This window comes from Cotesia glomerata, linkage group LG5 (genome assembly GCF_020080835.1).
Source record: "Cotesia glomerata isolate CgM1 linkage group LG5, MPM_Cglom_v2.3, whole genome shotgun sequence".
Lineage (NCBI taxonomy): Eukaryota > Metazoa > Arthropoda > Insecta > Hymenoptera > Braconidae > Cotesia > Cotesia glomerata.
The window spans coordinates 23,152,632-23,171,525 of NC_058162.1; the positions used below are offsets into that span (position 1 = coordinate 23,152,632).

General features: G+C 25.4%; 1 protein-coding gene across 1 annotated transcript; it reads left to right on the forward strand.

The window, feature by feature from the left end:
- The first annotated feature begins 827 nt into the window (after window positions 1-827).
- Window positions 828-10,977, forward strand: LOC123265615. Its single transcript, XM_044729408.1, has 7 exons — window positions 828-1,298; window positions 4,340-4,457; window positions 4,539-4,671; window positions 8,129-8,259; window positions 9,784-10,039; window positions 10,323-10,656; window positions 10,761-10,977. Exons 2-7 carry the CDS (start codon window positions 4,413-4,415, stop codon window positions 10,876-10,878), a joined length of 1,017 nt encoding a protein of 338 aa, XP_044585343.1. The 5' UTR covers window positions 828-1,298; window positions 4,340-4,412; the 3' UTR covers window positions 10,879-10,977.
- The last annotated feature ends 7,917 nt before the right edge of the window (window positions 10,978-18,894 follow it).

The following is an 18,894-nucleotide window of genomic DNA, read 5'->3' on the forward strand; positions in this document are numbered from 1 at the left end:
CGATCTCAAAGTTTACGAAAAGATAATACAGTGCCTACACTATTATCTGAAGAGTAATTCAGTCAGGTACTTCTAGTAGCTGAATGGTACGCTCTGGGACTGACATGCAGGAGGATCCAGGTTCGAATCCCCAACATCACAAATTATTTTTCAACGATAATTCGACTTTAAATCACGGAAAATTGATATAAAATACATAATTTCTAATTTGCAAGTAGAGATAAAATAAATTTCATTATTATTTTTATTTTATAAACTTTTTTATAAATTGATTCTGTTTCAATCGAACCAGATCTGAACAGATCAGAGTTGATCTAATCAGATCAAATTTGATCTGGCCAAAATGCAGATCTGCTCAGATCTGATGAATTTGATCTGATTTTATCAGAGCAGATCTAAACTTTTTTTCCCGGGTTTTTTAAATTTTACCTATACAAATTTTAAATTTACTTTTATATAATTTATTTATCAAAAAAATAAATTAAAAAAATAATTCTGATTCAATCTAGGGAATTTTAAATAGCTATTAAGGGAAAAATGGATAAATCTATCTGGCAACACTGCGTCAGAACCAATGGAACCGCATACAATGAACAAGAACAAAATTTTGTCACCAAATCTGCTTAATGACGCCATATATGTGATCAAGATCTGGGTAAAAAAGCGCCGTCCTAAAAACAATAGTATTATAAAAAAAGTGCGCAATAAATCTTGCGCATGTATATGATCCATTCTTACCTGAGACTCGAATAAATATGTGTGTGCACATACAAATATATTTTTATTTTTATTTTTACAATAGGCCACTGGATTTCGCACGAGAGCGTGCTGTTCAGTATTCCTCCGGGTCTTCAAGCGTTCCCTTCTTTTGCTGGTTTTCACCTTCGAGGTCTCGGCGTATCACAACAACACCACAATACCACTTACGTCGGATAAAAACTCTCAAACTTTATTCCTTTTAAAACAAACAACAACAACACTAAAAAAATAAATAAAAAAAGCGAGTTAAAATCACGCGGCGTGATGTCGCGCCCCTTTGAACCAAAACAAGCTTTATTTCGATAGTGAGTTTAAAAAAAACCCGTCAAACGTGTAAAATTTTTAACTTTTTTATGTTTTTCGGAGGTTTTATATTGATAAACCCAGAATTCTGTCCGTACTACAAGTTTAAACTTGATCGCGGTTGGACGCGGTTTTAAGCTTCGCGCCAAATTTTGTAAGTAAGTTACCTACTTACGTGCTAGTGTACGCCATTTGAATATCTAATCGCCATTTTGACGTCTATCGGGAATCCAACGGTAAGAGTTGTTATTTTATTATAATTACTGTTATACACTGATAGAAAGATTTTTTAATACTTAATTAGATTTATTGAGTGTTTTAAAATTTATAAATTATTTTTTAACATTAAGTGATTTAATAAATATTTATTAACAGTCAATAAATATTTGTTAATAGTTAAAGAATATTTATAATCAGTTTGCGGGTAAATATTTATTGATATACTGAGAAAAAAATTTTCTTTTAGAAAAAATGAATATTTTTTTGACTATTTTATTTCTTTGCTGAAGAAATTAAAATTGTTCTTAAAGTAAAAAAAAAAATTCTTGACTGGAGTGTAAATTTTCTTGGCTCAAGAAAATATTAAGAAAGGTTGAAAATTTCTTGAATGAAAAAGTTTTTTGAGTCAAGAAAATTTTTTTTTGCTCCAAATTATCTTTCATTTTCCTTAAAATTTTCTTGGCGGAAGAAATTTGTTTTTTGTGGATACAACAACATTTTGGTTGAAAAAAAAGTTTGTTAGATTTGGAGAAAAAACAATTTTGAATGTAAATTTACAAGTTAACAAAGTTATTTTCATAGCTATTTTTTCTTTGACCGATTGTATTTATAATAATTTATTATTATTGTTATTATTTATTATTATATATAATTAAGGCAAGAAAACTTTAATTTGTAAATTTACAAGTTTTCTTTGTAAAATTGTTATTTTTTAATTATTATATTAAGAAAAATTTTTATTTCTTCATTGAAGAAATAAAATTGTTGAAAATTTCATAAAAAATAATTTGTTACAAGAATGCATTTATTTTCCAAAAAATAAATAAATAAATATTTGTTAATTATTAATAAAATTTTTTTATACCCTTAAATAAAAAGTGAGTATAAAAATTAAGCTTTGACATTTTTTTTAACGCTATAGCTTCAATAGAAAATTTTATAAGATCAAAATCATTAATAATTTTCGAATAAAAAAAAGAAGAAATGAAATAAATACAGAATTTTTTTAGTAGAGAAAATTATTAGTGTATCTTATCTTCATTATAAGAATTTTGGCATTGTTTGTTTATGAATGATCTTCAAATGGCGCTGTAAACAATGAGACGCCTTCACTCCAAAAAATTCATGAATTATTAATCAATATTTACTAAATATTAAAAAATATTTCTTAGCAATAAATAAATGTACCTTTCTTCAAGATAATTTTTTTTTAAATATTAAAAAATTTATAGTAATATTTAATAAATAAACCTTTGATAAATTTTTAAATAATTTTAAATATTTTTCTTACAAAAAAATAAGTTTAATCAAGAAAAATTGTTTTCACCTAAAAATTAAACTTTAACTTGAAATTTTATCTTTAAAAACTCTCATTGTTAATCAATATTTATTAACTATTAATAAATATTCCTTAGCAATTAATAAATGTTATTTTCTTCAAGATAAATTTGTATTAAATATTGAAAGAATTTAGTAATATTTCTGAAAGACTTGCAGCAAAAAAGAATAATGTAAATTTTAAGTTACCAAAATTTGCGACAATTGCTTATGAATTGTCTTTTGTAGTTACTTGCATTCGTCTCTAGGAAAAATTACTAGTTTACATGATAAATACTTCCAGTATAGAAACTTTCAAGAGTAAACTTTATGATCACCTCTTTAATCTAGACACCTAAATTGTAAATTTAAATTTTAGTTAAATTATTATAATTAAAATTATAAATGTTGCAAACTATTAGCAATAATTTACATCTAAACTATTTCTTACAAAAATAATATCTAAGCAATATTACTCTTATCCTAAATTTATAATGTTCAAGTGTGTAAGTTCTTTTAATCTTGTAAAAATTAATTAAAAAATTTAAATATGTATTGTATTCACATAAAGTGAATTTTTTCTTTTGCCATTTAGACAGTGAAGGCTGCGGTAAAAATTCAATAACTTAAATTCAATTCAAAAATTAACAATTAATAAATTTCTAAGTAATTTTAAAAATTTTTCTTCCCACAAAATTAAGTATCATAAAAAAATTTTTTTTTCCCACAAATTAATATTTAACTTGCAATTTTATTTTTAAAAACTCTCATTTACCTGCAAAGTATCAAATTTATTATAAATTAATGTCTAAAAAAATGAGTACAGAATAAAATTATCTTAAATGAGCTTTTGTAATGTCTACTTACCGTAATAAAAACAATAACAGACTATCTTTAATTCCAAAGTGAGAACCGCTTAATTAAAATCTATCGAGTTTGCTGTCAAATAAATGATTATTTTTTAATCAAAGCCAAAATAAGTTTTAGTACTTATTGTAATTTATTACATCCTTGCAAGTCCGGTTTGGTGTTGAACTCAGTTTTATTGTACTTAAAAAACAATCTGACGGTCAATGACAGGACAAAAAAAATAATTTCTCCCGACAGATAAAACAAAATAAAAAATCAAACCTTTTTTATAAATCCAATTTCACTCGACAAATTTATTCATCAGATAATGCATTTAGGATTAGCATTTCCGTCCGAGGCCGACTACAATTTTTTTTTTCATTTTTCGTTTTTAATTTAATGATACGAAAAATTTTAATATCGGGCTATCGGTAATTAAATCTGTACCAAAAAATTTATTAATAAATTTAATAGAACTCAAAAAATATTTTTTTTAGATTTAAGATTACCAGAAAAAAATTGACATCCAATTTGAATAAGCCAAAAAAAAAGGTTTTAATTAACAAGTAATTCAAGTTGAATCACTTGTCACGTAGAGTGTCAAGGTAGAGTTATTCGAAAGTTTAAATACAAATATATATATTTTATTTTATAATCGAGGACTCTCGATAAATCAGCTGTAATGCTAAATCATTTAAATCCACTAACGCTCTAGGACGTTCGATAACCCGTTGGAGCAAAGTACCCAGCTAAAAAATCTTTTCTTACATTATTTATCCGCATATATTATGTATTATATATTCTGTTCTATATAAAAGAAGCGCCGCTCCTTTTCAGTAGATCTTATGCTAATAAGCTGTATTATTAATGGCATTAATATAAATTTCATTAGATATTCTTCCTGGTCCCGGATCGCCCCGGGAATTCCGAAGATATTATATCTACTCACTTCTTATCGACTCGCCATGGAGTCACTATCACGCCCGTTAGTTTTTCTTCTCATTATATTGGTAAGTTTTTTAAAAATTAATCTATTTCTTCTTGAGATTCATTTCTTCTCACTTTCCACCATTTTCTCAATTTTCCTGCAGGCTTTACAAAATGTCGACGTTGACGGACATGGCCGTATGATGGATCCGCCTTCCAGGAACAGCATGTGGCGCTTCGGATATCCGAATCCGGTAAATTATAATGACAATGAATTGTTCTGTGGCGGTTATGCAGGTACTGTACAATTTTATTTTATTAAATTAAATTCAATAGATATTTACAATTTTTTAGATTTTTACAAAAAATTATGATATTAATTTGCAGTCAATTGATAATTTTTTTTTTTAACAAATAAATTTGTTATAAAGAATTACTTTTAAAAAATTGAATTTTTTATTTTTTTTATTTCTACATGTCTATTTTTTATAAAAATTAAGTTAGCTGACATCTAAAAATTAAAAAAATTTTTTTTTTATTAAAAAAAAAAAGAATTCATTTGTAAAGAAATTTTAAAAACCATAAATGGGGCATTGCATGCAAGATGGGGAAATGACCAAAGTTTTAAAATTTCTCTAATTCATTGTAATTGAGGCCTAATTTATTATTAAAAGTTTATATTTTACTAATTTGTAAAGAAAATTTTTTTTTAATCAATAAGAAAATCAATTTTTCTCTCCTAGTAATTTTTCAGTCGTACTAACTTGTATCCGAGTCAAATGTTAATTTGATAGTTTTAAGAAAAAATTCATTTTATGTTTGTTATTAACTAACATATTTATTATTATAGTTTTAAGAACAAATTTTTTTATGATCGTTATTAATTAACACCCGAGTTTATCAAGATCGTGTTGTCAGTATCCAGAAGGAATTATTGTCAGTTCTTTTTAGAAGGTTTATTTACACTCCCACTCTCATGCATTCACTTTGTTTCGTTTTCTGGTTTGTTACATCCAAGGATTTTATTTGTTTTGTTGATTACTTTTTTTTTTTAGTGGTGAGTTTTGTGAGTAAATATACACGGATTTTTTTTTACATATAATAGGTAGTTAGAAATGGATAGTTGTAGTGTTAGTAATTATGCAGTAATTTTTTTTTTTTAATTTTCGTTAAATTTGAGGGATTTATGAGGAAAATTCGGTTTAGCACTCAAGAATGTCAAGATGGCGGGGAAAACTAAAATGGCGGGTTCGAGAAATTCTATTGGCTCATTTGAAATAGTCAGCACCAAACGCGGGAAATTTATTATTTAAATGTTAATCTAATATACGTTTTGAATTTTTACTTTTTAAGGGGATTTATGCACTTGAAATTTTTTAAAAATCTAGTTTTTTATTTTGTTTTTGGACATTTTTTTAAGTATATAGAAAATTTTCAAAGCCGGTGAGAAAAGTTAGAACCATCTAAGAAACTCCGCCGTCCATCTTACGGCATTAAATAAATAATTTTATTTTTAGATTAGAAATTTTTTTTTTTAATTAAGTTGTTGAATTAATTATTTTAACTATATTTTTTAGTTATTGACATAAGGATTAATAATTCCGATTAATATTTTCTATTTTTATAAATAATTAACGCTAAAATGTTTAGTAAAAATTTATAGTTTTTTATGAAGCCGTCATTTTGTTAAAAATTGATACTTTTATAATTACTCCGATTAATCATTAAATAATATCAACAAAAAATTTTGATTTTTGAATATCGATGACTTAAATTGAAGATATCGGGGTCATCGCAAGTAACCTTTTTTAAAAAAACTTCTGTAGATCTTTTACAGCAGCTAGAAAAATAATAATTTGTAAAAAAAAATACTTATTGGGACATTCTATGCGAAATGGGAAAATGACTAAAATTTTAAAATTCCTCTAATTCATTCTAATTTAGTCCTAATTTATTATTAAAATTATATATTTTACTAGTTTGTAAAAAAATTTTTTTTTTAATCAATAAGAAAATCAATTTTTCTCTCCTAGTAACTTTCAGTCATACTAAATTGTATCTAGTTTAAACGTTGTTTTAATAGTTTTAAGAATAAATTCATTTTATGTTTGTTATTAATTAACACCTAAGTTTATCAATATCGTGTTGTCAGCATGCTAAATCCTTAATTTGTGTTTTTTAATTATTCGAAATAATTTATAGTTAAATATATAAATAATAATGTTTCTAAGGTTGCAATAATATAAAAGTCTTTTTAATAAACAACTTGATGTAGACATTTTGTACTTGTCCCACCAGTCACAATAAAAACAAATTTTTTTAATTGTTTCTACGTAGGTAATCAGTCTAATTCTTCATAATATTGAATGTTTGTAGGATAAATTTTCTATTGAGAGGGAAGTATTTTTCAAAAGTTTAGTGTTCGAACTGAAATTGGACTTTAAGTATACCTTTGGTAAGAGAGAAGGATTTTTCTTAGTCCCACCAGTCATACTCAGTCAAATGATAATTACGAGAAACTTAAAAAGTAATGGAGGTTTTTGACAAAGGGATGTTGTTAATTATTCTTCTATATTATAAGATAAATTTTACTATAGCATAAGTTTCAGTGACATAATTATAGCTTATAATTGATGGAATCCTAGAGTCAAATGTCCCACTAGTCACTATGGAATGCCCCAAATGCAATTTTAAAAAAATATTTTTTAATTCTAATTGAAAAAATTTTAAAAAAATTAAAAATGTCGGCTAACTTTAACACTTTTTTTGTCATAATTTATATAACATTAAATTTAGCTGCCACTTGATAATTTTTTAATTTTTTTTAACAAATAAATTTATTCAGAAAAATTATTCTTAAAAAATTGCATTTTTAATTTTTGCACACCTCATAGCGCGAAGCGCGTGAGGTTGTGCTTTACACTCGACTCGTCAAGTTCAAGCAATTTTGTGATCTTTAAATGCCTCTATCACAAGCATACTACACTTATACAATGATATAAGTAGATGTACACCGAAAAAACACTTAAATTAAACCATCTTTTACTTTCTAAAATCATTTTAAGTTGCTATTTTGAAAAGAAAAACGTTTTGAAAAAAATTTTACGTGGACGTCCGGATGTCACCCCATTTTGGATGTACCAACGATTACTCCCGAATAAATTGATATTTCAAGACCGGACCTTTTTTATTAGTTTAAGAATTCGATTAACTGGGTCCGTATTTCATATCAGTGGCCTAGTTTACGTATTTTTTTTTTAATTGAATTTTTATTAAAATTCACTACTATACAACCGTACAAAGCCAAACGAACTTTTCTTATTTGTCACGTGAAAACTATGGCGCCACTTGATCAAGCTAGATTTTTTTAGACTGCGTGCGCATATGACAAGAAAAAAGGGCGCCGATGTTTAAAAAAAAAATAAAAAATACTCTGTAAGAAATTACTTAATTATAATTTTTTTTTTTTTTTTAATCAATTACACAATTAATTGTTTTCTTAAAAAATGAATGAGCGTTATGAGGCGTGCACTTTTGGATTTTCCAAACTTTTTTTAATTTCTACACGACAATTTTTTTTCGCCATAATTTATTTGTAATATATCTTCAAATATCTTCTAAATTAATTTCTATAAAAAAAATCAATATTTAAAAATTAAAAAAAAATATATTTATCTTATTAATTAATTTAGTATAAAAATTAACAAAATTGCAATATATTGATAAATAATAATAATCAACCTGTAATTTAAAGTCCACTGGGTCCAAAATGAAGGAAAATGCGGAGTTTGCGGTGACGCTTATCATTTGAGTCATCCTAGACCTCATGAAGCAGGTGGTGAATTCGCAAGAGGAACTATTGTTAGACGCTACACCGCTGGACAGGTATGTTTTTTAATTATGGTAAGATTAAACATCACTAATTAGTAGCTGTGACAGTTAACAACTTTTCAGTCATCATCTTTGTTTTTATTTACATTGAAACGCCTCGAGGAATAAAAATTTTTGTCCTATGAAGTGGAGTGAAATTTTATAAAATTAATATTCTGTATTTGAAACTGAATTTTTCTACTTTTATAAATTTTTAACATAAATTTTATTTTTATCCAATTAATGTTGGATTATTTTTAAAAAAGAGTAAAAAGGATCTTATTTTCAATTTTTTAACAAAATTAGATTTAAAAATACTTAAATAAGTTTTAATTATTGAATACTGTTGATATTCGATATATATTATTTCTTCTAATTAAAATGAAGTAACAAAGATGGCACCTTGATCTATTTTTAAGCCGCCATTTTGTGATAACTCGCCATCTTGATGTTATAAGTCACTAAAATAAATATTTAGCATAAATTTATAATAACTCATTTAAATTGGCTGTAAAATTTCATAAATGAAACATTTTTTAAAAAAATTTAGTATTTTTAAATATTTTTAATGAAAACTAATTTATTTTTTAAAAATAATTCTTCTTCATTATTTATAAAAATCATCAAAAACTATTTATTTATTAGTTTTATATCGCCAATCAGATTTAAAAATATTAAAATCAATTAAAACTGTTGAAAAGTTAAAATCAAGTGACACAGATGGCGCGTGGATCTATTTCTAATCCGCCATTTATTAACAACCCTCCATCTTGATGTTCTGAGCCACTAAAACGAATATTTACCATAAACGTATGATACATCATAGAAATTAGCTGTAAAATTTTATAAATTAAACATTTTTTTTAAAACTCAATTTAAAAATATTTTTAAATTATTTTCAACAAAAAATGATAATTTATTTCTTTTAAATATTCAAAACATTCAATATTCTTCTTCATAATTTATAACAATCATTAAAAACTATTTATTTGTAAATATTTTATTGCTAATCAAATTTGAAAATATTAGAATTGTTGAAAAGTTAAAATTAAGTGAGATAGATGGCGTGTGGATTTATTTCTAATCCGCCATTTAGTAACAACCCTCCATCTTTATGTTCTAAGCTATTAAAACGAATATTTACCATAAATTCACAATACATCATAGAAATTAGCTGTAAAATTCAATAAATTGAACATTTTTTTTAAAAACTCAGTTTGAAAATATTTTCAAAATAAAAATGATAATTTATTTTTTTAAAATAAATTTTACAAACTTTATTTTCATTCGATATTCGTCTTCATTATTTATAAAAATATTAATACTGTTGAAAAGTTAAAATTAAGTGACAGAGATGGCACGTGGATCTATTTCTAATCCACCATTTCGTAACAACCCTCCATCTTGATGTTTTCAGTGACTACAACGAATATTTATCAAAAATTAATGAAATCTTATAAAAATCAGCTGCAAAATTTAATAAAAACAATTTATTTCTTCTTTTTAAACCAATTTCTATTAAAAAATAAATTTTTTTAGGACATCGACATCGAGATAGAACTAACAGCGAACCACCAAGGCAGATTCGAACTTAACCTTTGCCCACACAACAATCCTTCCCAACAAGAAACTCAAGAGTGCTTCGACAAGTACCCTCTGTATTTATCAGGAACACGAGAACCGGCGTTTATTATCCCCGAAGACAGCCCAAAGAAGGCGATATTTAATTACAGAGTAACACTGCCTCCGTACATAACCTGCTCTCAGTGCGTTATCCAGTGGAATTATCTGACAGGTGTTTATCAAAAATAATAATAAAAATAAATTACAGTAAGTGTTTTTTCTCGTAAATAATTTACCGAGTTAATGCGAGTATCCAGACTCAATGCCACCAGATAACTTCAATACAGATTGGGTAAATCAATTTCCAGAGAAAGTAGGGTCCAAGGTCTTGACTTGGTTTATATAATCAAAAACAATTTTTTTTACTTAAAAATCCGAAATTACGATGGGCGTAATTGGGCGTATAGTTAAGTTTAGCTTCATATATATTAAATTAGTGTTATATATAATTTCAGGTAATATGTGGGGTACCTGCGAGAATGGAACCGAGGCCGTTGGTTGCGGAAAACCGGAAACTTTTCGCAATTGCGCGGATGTTAATATTGTAACAAGTACTTCGGGTGTCCCTCCGATGTTTGTTCACCAGTACAATCCCTTTCTATTGTACTATCAGGACTACCGTACTTCTGGTAACAATAATAATAACGATAATGTATATCCGCTGGTTATCAGAGCCCAAACTTGCCAACCGACAAAACTTTACCGCTTCATTCCCGGCATGAATGATTGGTGCCTTGAAAACTGTCTTCGCTATCCGCCTAATTGTCCACAGACTGTTTGTTCCTGTCCGTAAGTATGAATTATCCAATTATTATTATTATTATTATTATTGATGTACTTGTTGTTAAGACAGTAAATCATCAGTTAAACTAATTAATAATTTATGTCTCCAGAGAACAATGCGACGCTGTTGGCGAATTCAGTGGAAGAAAAGGCGCTGATGTCTATTGTATGGATAAATGCCTTGTCAACCCGCCAGATTGTCCGGCTAATCGGTGTCAATGCTACTAAAATTATTAGTTAATGCTTTCATAATCAATAAATGCCTTGTACATTTATAATTTATCAGTTTTTTTGTTTTTATTTCCTTAGAAGTGCCAGTTTGAGCACTTTGTTCCGACATAACCTTAAATAATTTTTGCTTTGTTCTGGATTAGTTTCTTCCTTTTTTTTTGGTATACTTTTTGAATTATGAATAAGTATAATGTAACTATCTTAAAAAAAAAAGAGTAGATTTTTTTATTTGAGCACATACACGGAAAAAATAATCCCTGAATAAAAAAAAAGTATAGAGACAAAGAAAAAAGTATTGGATTGAATAGAAAACCAATACTTTTTTCTTTGTCTCAATACTTTTCTTTTTATCAGGGTTATTTTGAAGAGCATCTTATGACCCAGATTTTACTTGGTGTATTTGAGTATTTTAGTTTATTTTTTATTAATTACTTAAAAATTAATAGAAATAATTATTGTTATTAGTGCGGTGATTATTATTTAATTATTGTATTTATTTGGTTAATAATTTTATATTATTGTTACCGAAGGTATGATTAAATTAAGAAATTAAGCGTGTGAGAAATTATTACGAAGCCGAGCGAATTAACTGTAAAAGAAATTAAAAGACTGGGCAAATTATTTTAAGTTCCGAACAAGATTTAGTATGGAAAATCAACGAATGGATATATAATGAAAGAAATTGCGATTAAAATAATAAAGAATTGAGTTTCGAAAATAAAAACTTAGAATTTGGCGAGACGAATGGATAGAAAATGAAGGAAATTACGATTAAAATAATAAATAATTATTTTTGAATGCTAGTTCGAGGACACCGGACAGGTGTCTAAAACGACCCTTCCGGTTCGTTACAAGAGAGTTAGGGGAAAAATGATAAACGCCAAAATTTGGCTCGATAAGGCGAGCAATTCTTTCTCGGGAGAATTACTCGGTTGAATAGTCTTCACCAAGTAATTCGAGAGGATGATACTCTACCTGGAGTCTGACCAAGGCCCAGGTAAGTATCGTGAACCGATCGGATGAAAGTGCTTCTCCCCGTGCCGAATCCTTCAGCTGAGGTACGGTAGGTGATCATAGTCGTGTAGGTGGGATCGAGCTGGAGACTATCCTCTCGATCCTTGGGGACGGCGATTAGGAGGTCGAGGAAGTCGGCTAGATACCTCGACTTCGGGGACCTGGGTGGCAGCACCGTGGGAGAAGGGAGTTAAAGACTATCCTCTCGTTTCTCCGGGGGAATCCCGAGTAGGAAATTGACCCACTAGCGCCGCGAACTGGAGAACGCGATTTTTTTCTTTTTTTTTTAGTTTGAACCGTGAATACCGTCGTGTATGTTTGGATAAAAAGTTTCTATCGTATTAGTGTATATTGCTTATATTGTTTTTTTGATTTTGAACCGCGTTAATGATTTTGAATCGCCAATATGTGTAAAAAGAGTGTTCTAATGTATTGTTTATATTGTTTAATTTGCTTATATTGTTTATATCGTTTATTAATATGATCAGGCCAATAAAGAGGTTTCCTTTTTTTTTGATTTATTTAAAATGAAGTGTTTTGTTTATATTTTGTTATTGATAATGTGATCCCCGTTTATGACCCTGGACTCCGGCGAGCAAATTTCGAGCCGGGGACAAATTAGATATTTATATTTTTGAAAACGTGGACGTTACAATCTTCTTGATTTGAGCAGAAAAATTCTTAAATTAAGAAATTTTTATTAATTTAAATAAATTTTATTTAAATTAAGTATAATTCATCTTGATTTAAGATAATTAAACTCTTCAAAATTATTTTTTTCACTCAAGAATTTTTCTTTTAATTGAAGGTAATTTTTTTTCATTGTAATAATAGTTAAAATATTTGATACTACCATTAAAATGCTTATAAAATTTAAAAATTTACGGGAAATTATACATTTAATTATTAAAAATTGTGAGTTATTTCATGCACTTCACAGAATTTTGATACAATGAGTTATGCAGTTGTTATTCGAAGATACCGACATAAAAATAATTGTTTTTCATATTTTCGCTGATTTTAGAAGCTCCAGAAAAAATAGAAGAAGTGATTAAAGAAGAAAATGAACAAAATTCAATTGTCAGAATTCAGTTATCAATTATGATTTTTAAGTTATTTAGGAAAATCTCGTAAAATTTTTATTTTCATTAAAATGAAAAAATTTTTTTTAAACTCACAATTTATGAGAAATTAAATTAGCTGAAATTTGAGTTTTTGTAATTTTTTTTTTTTTATTGAAAAAATTATTGCAAAAAAATTGAAAAAAAAAATTCCACTTATAGAAGATTTAACAAATTATCTGTGCAATTTTTTAAAATATTTTTTTATTTGTAATTTAATTGTTGAACGAAAACAAATCAAAAATTGTTGAACGTCGGCTGATTTATAATACTAAAATTAGCCAACATTTTTAATTTTTTTTCATTAATTAAATAAGAACAATAGAATATTTTTTAAAAATTGCACTTATAATTTTTAAAGTTTTTTACGAATAAAATTTTTTAAATGAAAAAAAAAAAAAATTCTAAAAATTTTTAGATGTCGGCTAACTTAATTCTCAATGAATATTAAATTAGCTGAAATTTGAAAATTTTTTTAATTTATTTTAATGAAAAGTTATTAAGAAAAAATAAGAAGAAAAAATTTCACATTTAGAAAATTTTTAAAACTATGCGTGCAATTTTTTAAAAATATTTTTTTAGTTCTAATTTAATTAATAAAAAAAATTCAAAAACTGTTAAACATTGGCTAATTCATAATACTAAAATTAGATAATATTTTTAATTTTTTTTCATTAATTAAATGAGAACAATAAAATATTTTTCAAAAATTTGCACCCTATAATTTTTAAAGTTTTTTACAAATGTATTTTTTGAAATGAAAAAAGAAATTCTAAAAATTTTTAGATGTCAGCTAACTTAATTTTCAATTAAATGAAAATAAAGTTAGCCGACATCTAAAAAATTTTATGATTTTTTTTATTAAAGAATTATTACAAAAAAATTAAAAAAAATTTTTTTCATTTGTTTAAAACTTCAAAAACTATAAGTGCAATTTTTTAAAAATATTTTTTAGTTATAATTTAATGAATTAAGCAAAATAAAAAAATCGAAAATGTCGGCTAACTTTATTATTATTTTAATTAAAATTAAATTAGCTGACATCTGAAAATTTTCATAATTTATTTTATTGAAAAATTATTAAGAAAAAATTTCACATTTAGAAAACTTTAAAAACTAGATGTGCAATTTTTTAAAAATATTTTTCTAGTTCTAATTTAATTAATAAAAAAGTCAAAAATTTTTTAACGCCAGCTAATTTTAGTATTGTTTACAACTTTGAAATTACTGGACCATTTTACCCACTTTCAAACTTAACCGAGTTTTTATTCATAAATTAAATTCATTTAATTTGATTAAGATTCATATTTTGAGCTGACCCTAATTTTTGGCATTTAAAAAAAAATTAAAATTAATAAAAAAAATGAATATATTTTCAAATAATCGATTTATTTAAAGTCAATAACATTTAACATAGCATTAAAAATAAAATTGTGCTTCTTAGCACTTGGCCACTAGCATTTAACATTACTCATATATATAATATATATCATCATTAATTAATAATATATACCAGTATAATAAAGATATCATTAATCATTAGACTTTTAATTAATAAGTAGTTTACTTTTAATTACAGCCCTACGAGACTAATCGCAACTTCTACAATCACCTGCATCGACAATTAGTAATATTATTATTTTTATTATAATATATTTCAATATTTTACCAATATATTTATCAGCGATGATTACAATCAACTATGTCAGCAAGTTTGAGGTCATTATCATTAATCAATAATCAAAGACAATAGGTCGCGTTAATCTGAAGCTCATTTATGTAGACATCGATTAATCTACTGGCTTTATTATTTATATTATTTATTTATTTATATAGTTATTTATGAACAAGTCTTTCTATCGCTTTCTTTAATTCTTAAACAATTTATTAATTAACAATCCAGAAAAAAGATCAGCTAGTTACGCGACTAAGTGAACAATGTTAGGTTAGTTACTTTATTTATCGAGGTATGCCAGGATTAACTGTTTAATAATAATTAATTAATTAATTAATAATTATAATAGTCGATTAGTCTACGTGGACGAATTTATTCGCGTACAAAAATTTATTATTATGTTTAAATGCATTGGGAGTACATATGAGTTGATAAATTATTTAGAAATAAACGAATGGCTGATTCGTTTATTAGTTAATCATTAATCAAATTTCTCTGATTCATACTGATAAATTATATATATATATATATATATATATATATATATATATATATATATATATATATATATATATATATTTATATATTTATATATTTATATATTTAGGCGTTAATTTAAAAGCAATTGTACTTATTACAAACGAAGTAGGCCTCAAATAATACTCTTTATTATTTATTATTTTAATACCAAGGTTCCTTTCTTTTCAGGTACTTTATTACAATCAAACTCATATGTACTTCCAATAAAAATAATTTCATTCATTTGTTACTTTTTTGAATGTACATGAGCTAATTCGATGGTACGTTCTTTAAATAATAGTGTTCTTGGTTAATAAAATCTATTTTCACCTTTTTATTTCATTAAAAAACAATATTAATTATTAAAAACTCATTTTTTTTAATCAACATTTTAAGGTTAGGCCGATTAACCAATCAAAACTCTCCTATAGAGCTTCAGCCAATAAGAAATCAGTTACAGCGCCAAGCGGCCGAAAAAGGAACTAATGGAAAAATTTATGACACTAAAGTTAGCAAATGTCTAAAAATTTATTTTTTTTTATTAATTAAATTACAACTAAAAAGATATTTTTAAAAAAATGCACTTATAGTTTTTCAAGTTTTTTAAATGTGCAATTTATTTTTTAAGTGTTTAATTGAAATTATTTCAATAAATTTTGAAATGGCTAACTTCATTTTCATAAAAATTTAAACTTTGGAGGTTAAAATATTTTAAACAAGAACATTAAAGGTTAATCAATAAATTAATTAATTAATAGGTATATATGGCTTGAAATGATCATGATTGTTAAATGATAATGGCTAATTAGCGTAATATCAGTGCCCACGACATCGATAATTATAAACATAAAATTCACACCATGGCAAATCAATTAATTGCTTATATAGTTTTTCATTACTTACGATTACAATTTTAATTATCATTATTCATTATTACTTTTTTTTTTTTTTTTAAGCGCGAGAGAATTATTCTATACAATTTTTTTGCTACAATTAATCACGCTAACAATTGAGCTCGACGACATTACTCTAATTTGTTTTTTTCTAAGCGACTGCTCTCAAGTTTATTAAGTAGATTAATTTTTTTTTTTAATTAATAAATTAATTACTTTCAAATTTAATTGATAGCTTGCAATTCTGGGGCAGTATCAGTCTCACAAGCATAACAATTAAAATAAATATTTTTTTAAATTAAAATGAGGTTAGAATTTAAGCCGCCATTTTGTAGACACCCGCCATCTTGTCAACAGCGTTCTATTTCACAAACTAACAATATTTATCAATAAATCTACGCATTTACTAAACAATCATTACATTTTATGACTTATTAATAATTTTATATTTATTACACAGATTATAATTGAAATTTTCGATAAATATTATGAATAAATCGTCAAACTGTAAACTGCAGATGTTCATAGAGACTTTTTAAACTCTTACACCAAATAGATTATAAAATAGTCTGACAATAATAATAATAACTTGAAATATTATATATTCTTCTTGACTATCACAAAGGCTTTTGTTTAAAACGTTGCTGAGATGAAAAATTAAGCCGATATTGATTTAAAAGTTCACATTTATAAAATTAATTGCTCTGCGATTTGAGAGGGAGGTCAAAGGGCTCATATCAACAGTCCCCTTCAAAGCGCATCCAATCAATAATCCTTTTGATTAATCAACTAACCTTCATTACATTTTGATTAATTAAATTAGCAGCAGTTAGCGTCAGCAATTTTTAGTAATTAGTAATACAGTAATGGCTTTTTTTAATTTAGTATCTTGTACATTTTAACAGTCGGACTACTTTTCTTTTTTTTTTAAAGACGTTCATGCGTAAAATATAAATTTATATTTTTTAATTTTGATAAGTTTAATTATACTGTGATCTTCTCTTAAAAATTGAAAATTCTTTATCGATTATTTTAAAAAATTATTAAAAATTAAAAATTAGATTTTTAACATACAACCTTATGGCAGATCCGCGTTTTTTAAATTTTAAAATTAAGGTAAAAGCCTTAATTATTGACAGGGGTCTAAATATTGACACTCTAAATTATTTTTAAATTTATTAAATCATCTGTAATAAGAATAACTATCATATAAATTTCTATTAAATTCTAATTAATTGAAAAATTGAAAAAAATTACTGTAGCAATAAATAAATAAATAAATTTCTTTTAAACTTTTAAAAAAATTTGAATTCCCGCCAAATTTTTGAATAAATTTAAGCGCTCTATCAAAACTAATACTTTTCAAAATGGCCGTCGCTCGATCAGCTGTTAGTTTCCGTATTTAGATGTTTTTTTAAAATTACAATTAAACTACAAGCTCGAATGTAATAATTTACGACGGAGACCTGCAATTTAGTCCAATAAATCGATTGCAAAAAGAATTTAATGAATTATCAGTCTCGTTCCAGAGATATCGAGCGTATAAATATGAAGCTGTGAATAAAAAAAGGTTTTTTTAATAAAAATATTTGCTAAAACAGTAAACTGATAAGAATTTTATGGTTAGAAGCAAAAATTGAGAATAAGGTAAAAGCCCCGATTATTGACAGGGGTCTAAATATTGACACCCTAAATTATTTTTGAATATATTTAATTATCTGTAATAAGAATAACTATCATATAAATTTTTATTAAATTATAATTAATTAAAAAATTGAAAAAAATTACTGTCAGTTCAAAATATTAAATATTAATTGTTAAAAAAAAATAAAGTTAGCACCAGTTCATCAAACCAGCTTACGAACGTCTATTTTCTTGACAACTTTGATTAGAGAAGCATTTTATTTAAATGCCGAGTTTATATTCATTTCTTCATCTAATTATATGATCTTTTTTTTTTAATTAACAATATATGAAAAATTTATAAAATTGAATAATCGAAATTAATTGGATGATTTATTAATTTAAATAATGGGTGTCAATAATTAGTTGATAATTTTTAAGTTGGATCTCATATTGACAGCCATTCGACAGCACTATGACGCCTTTTTTTTTACTTTAATCTAAAAAATTTATTGTAAGAGTTTGAACTCTTCTGATTCAATAAATTATTTTTAATTAATTTTTATATTTTTAAAAGTAATTAATCATTTATGGGAATTATTATTAATAAACTTTAATAAAATTGATTACTTAATAATAAGTTTCGATAAATAAGAATAAGCAGATGATTCTAGGCATGCTTAGTATAGGTGTCAATAATTGGGGCTAAGGTATGTCAATAACTAGATCAATCAGTTTTTTAACCGGCCAATAATTGGTGTCTCCGGAAAATCTATTTAATTATTTAAAATTAATTAGTAAATATCAGTGATTATCATTTTAAAAAAAGAAATTGATTAGTAAAAACATTACTTGAGACATTACCACAAACAAAATTCAACGATATTGACATTTGATTGCTTAAAAAAAATCAAATCATAACTTTGTTTCTAATTGTGTCAATAATTGGGGCTTTTACCTTATAATTAAAATTATTTTAATAAACAATAAAGACGAACGTCAAATCAACGACTAATTAATATTTACTGATTTTTTAAAATAGATGCCTATAAATTATTTGAGGTGAATAAAAAAAAATTATAAATCATTATAAGATTATTGATTCACTTAAAAATTTTTTTTAAGACCCCAATAAATTTCATAAAAAGTTAGTACTTATTTGACTCTA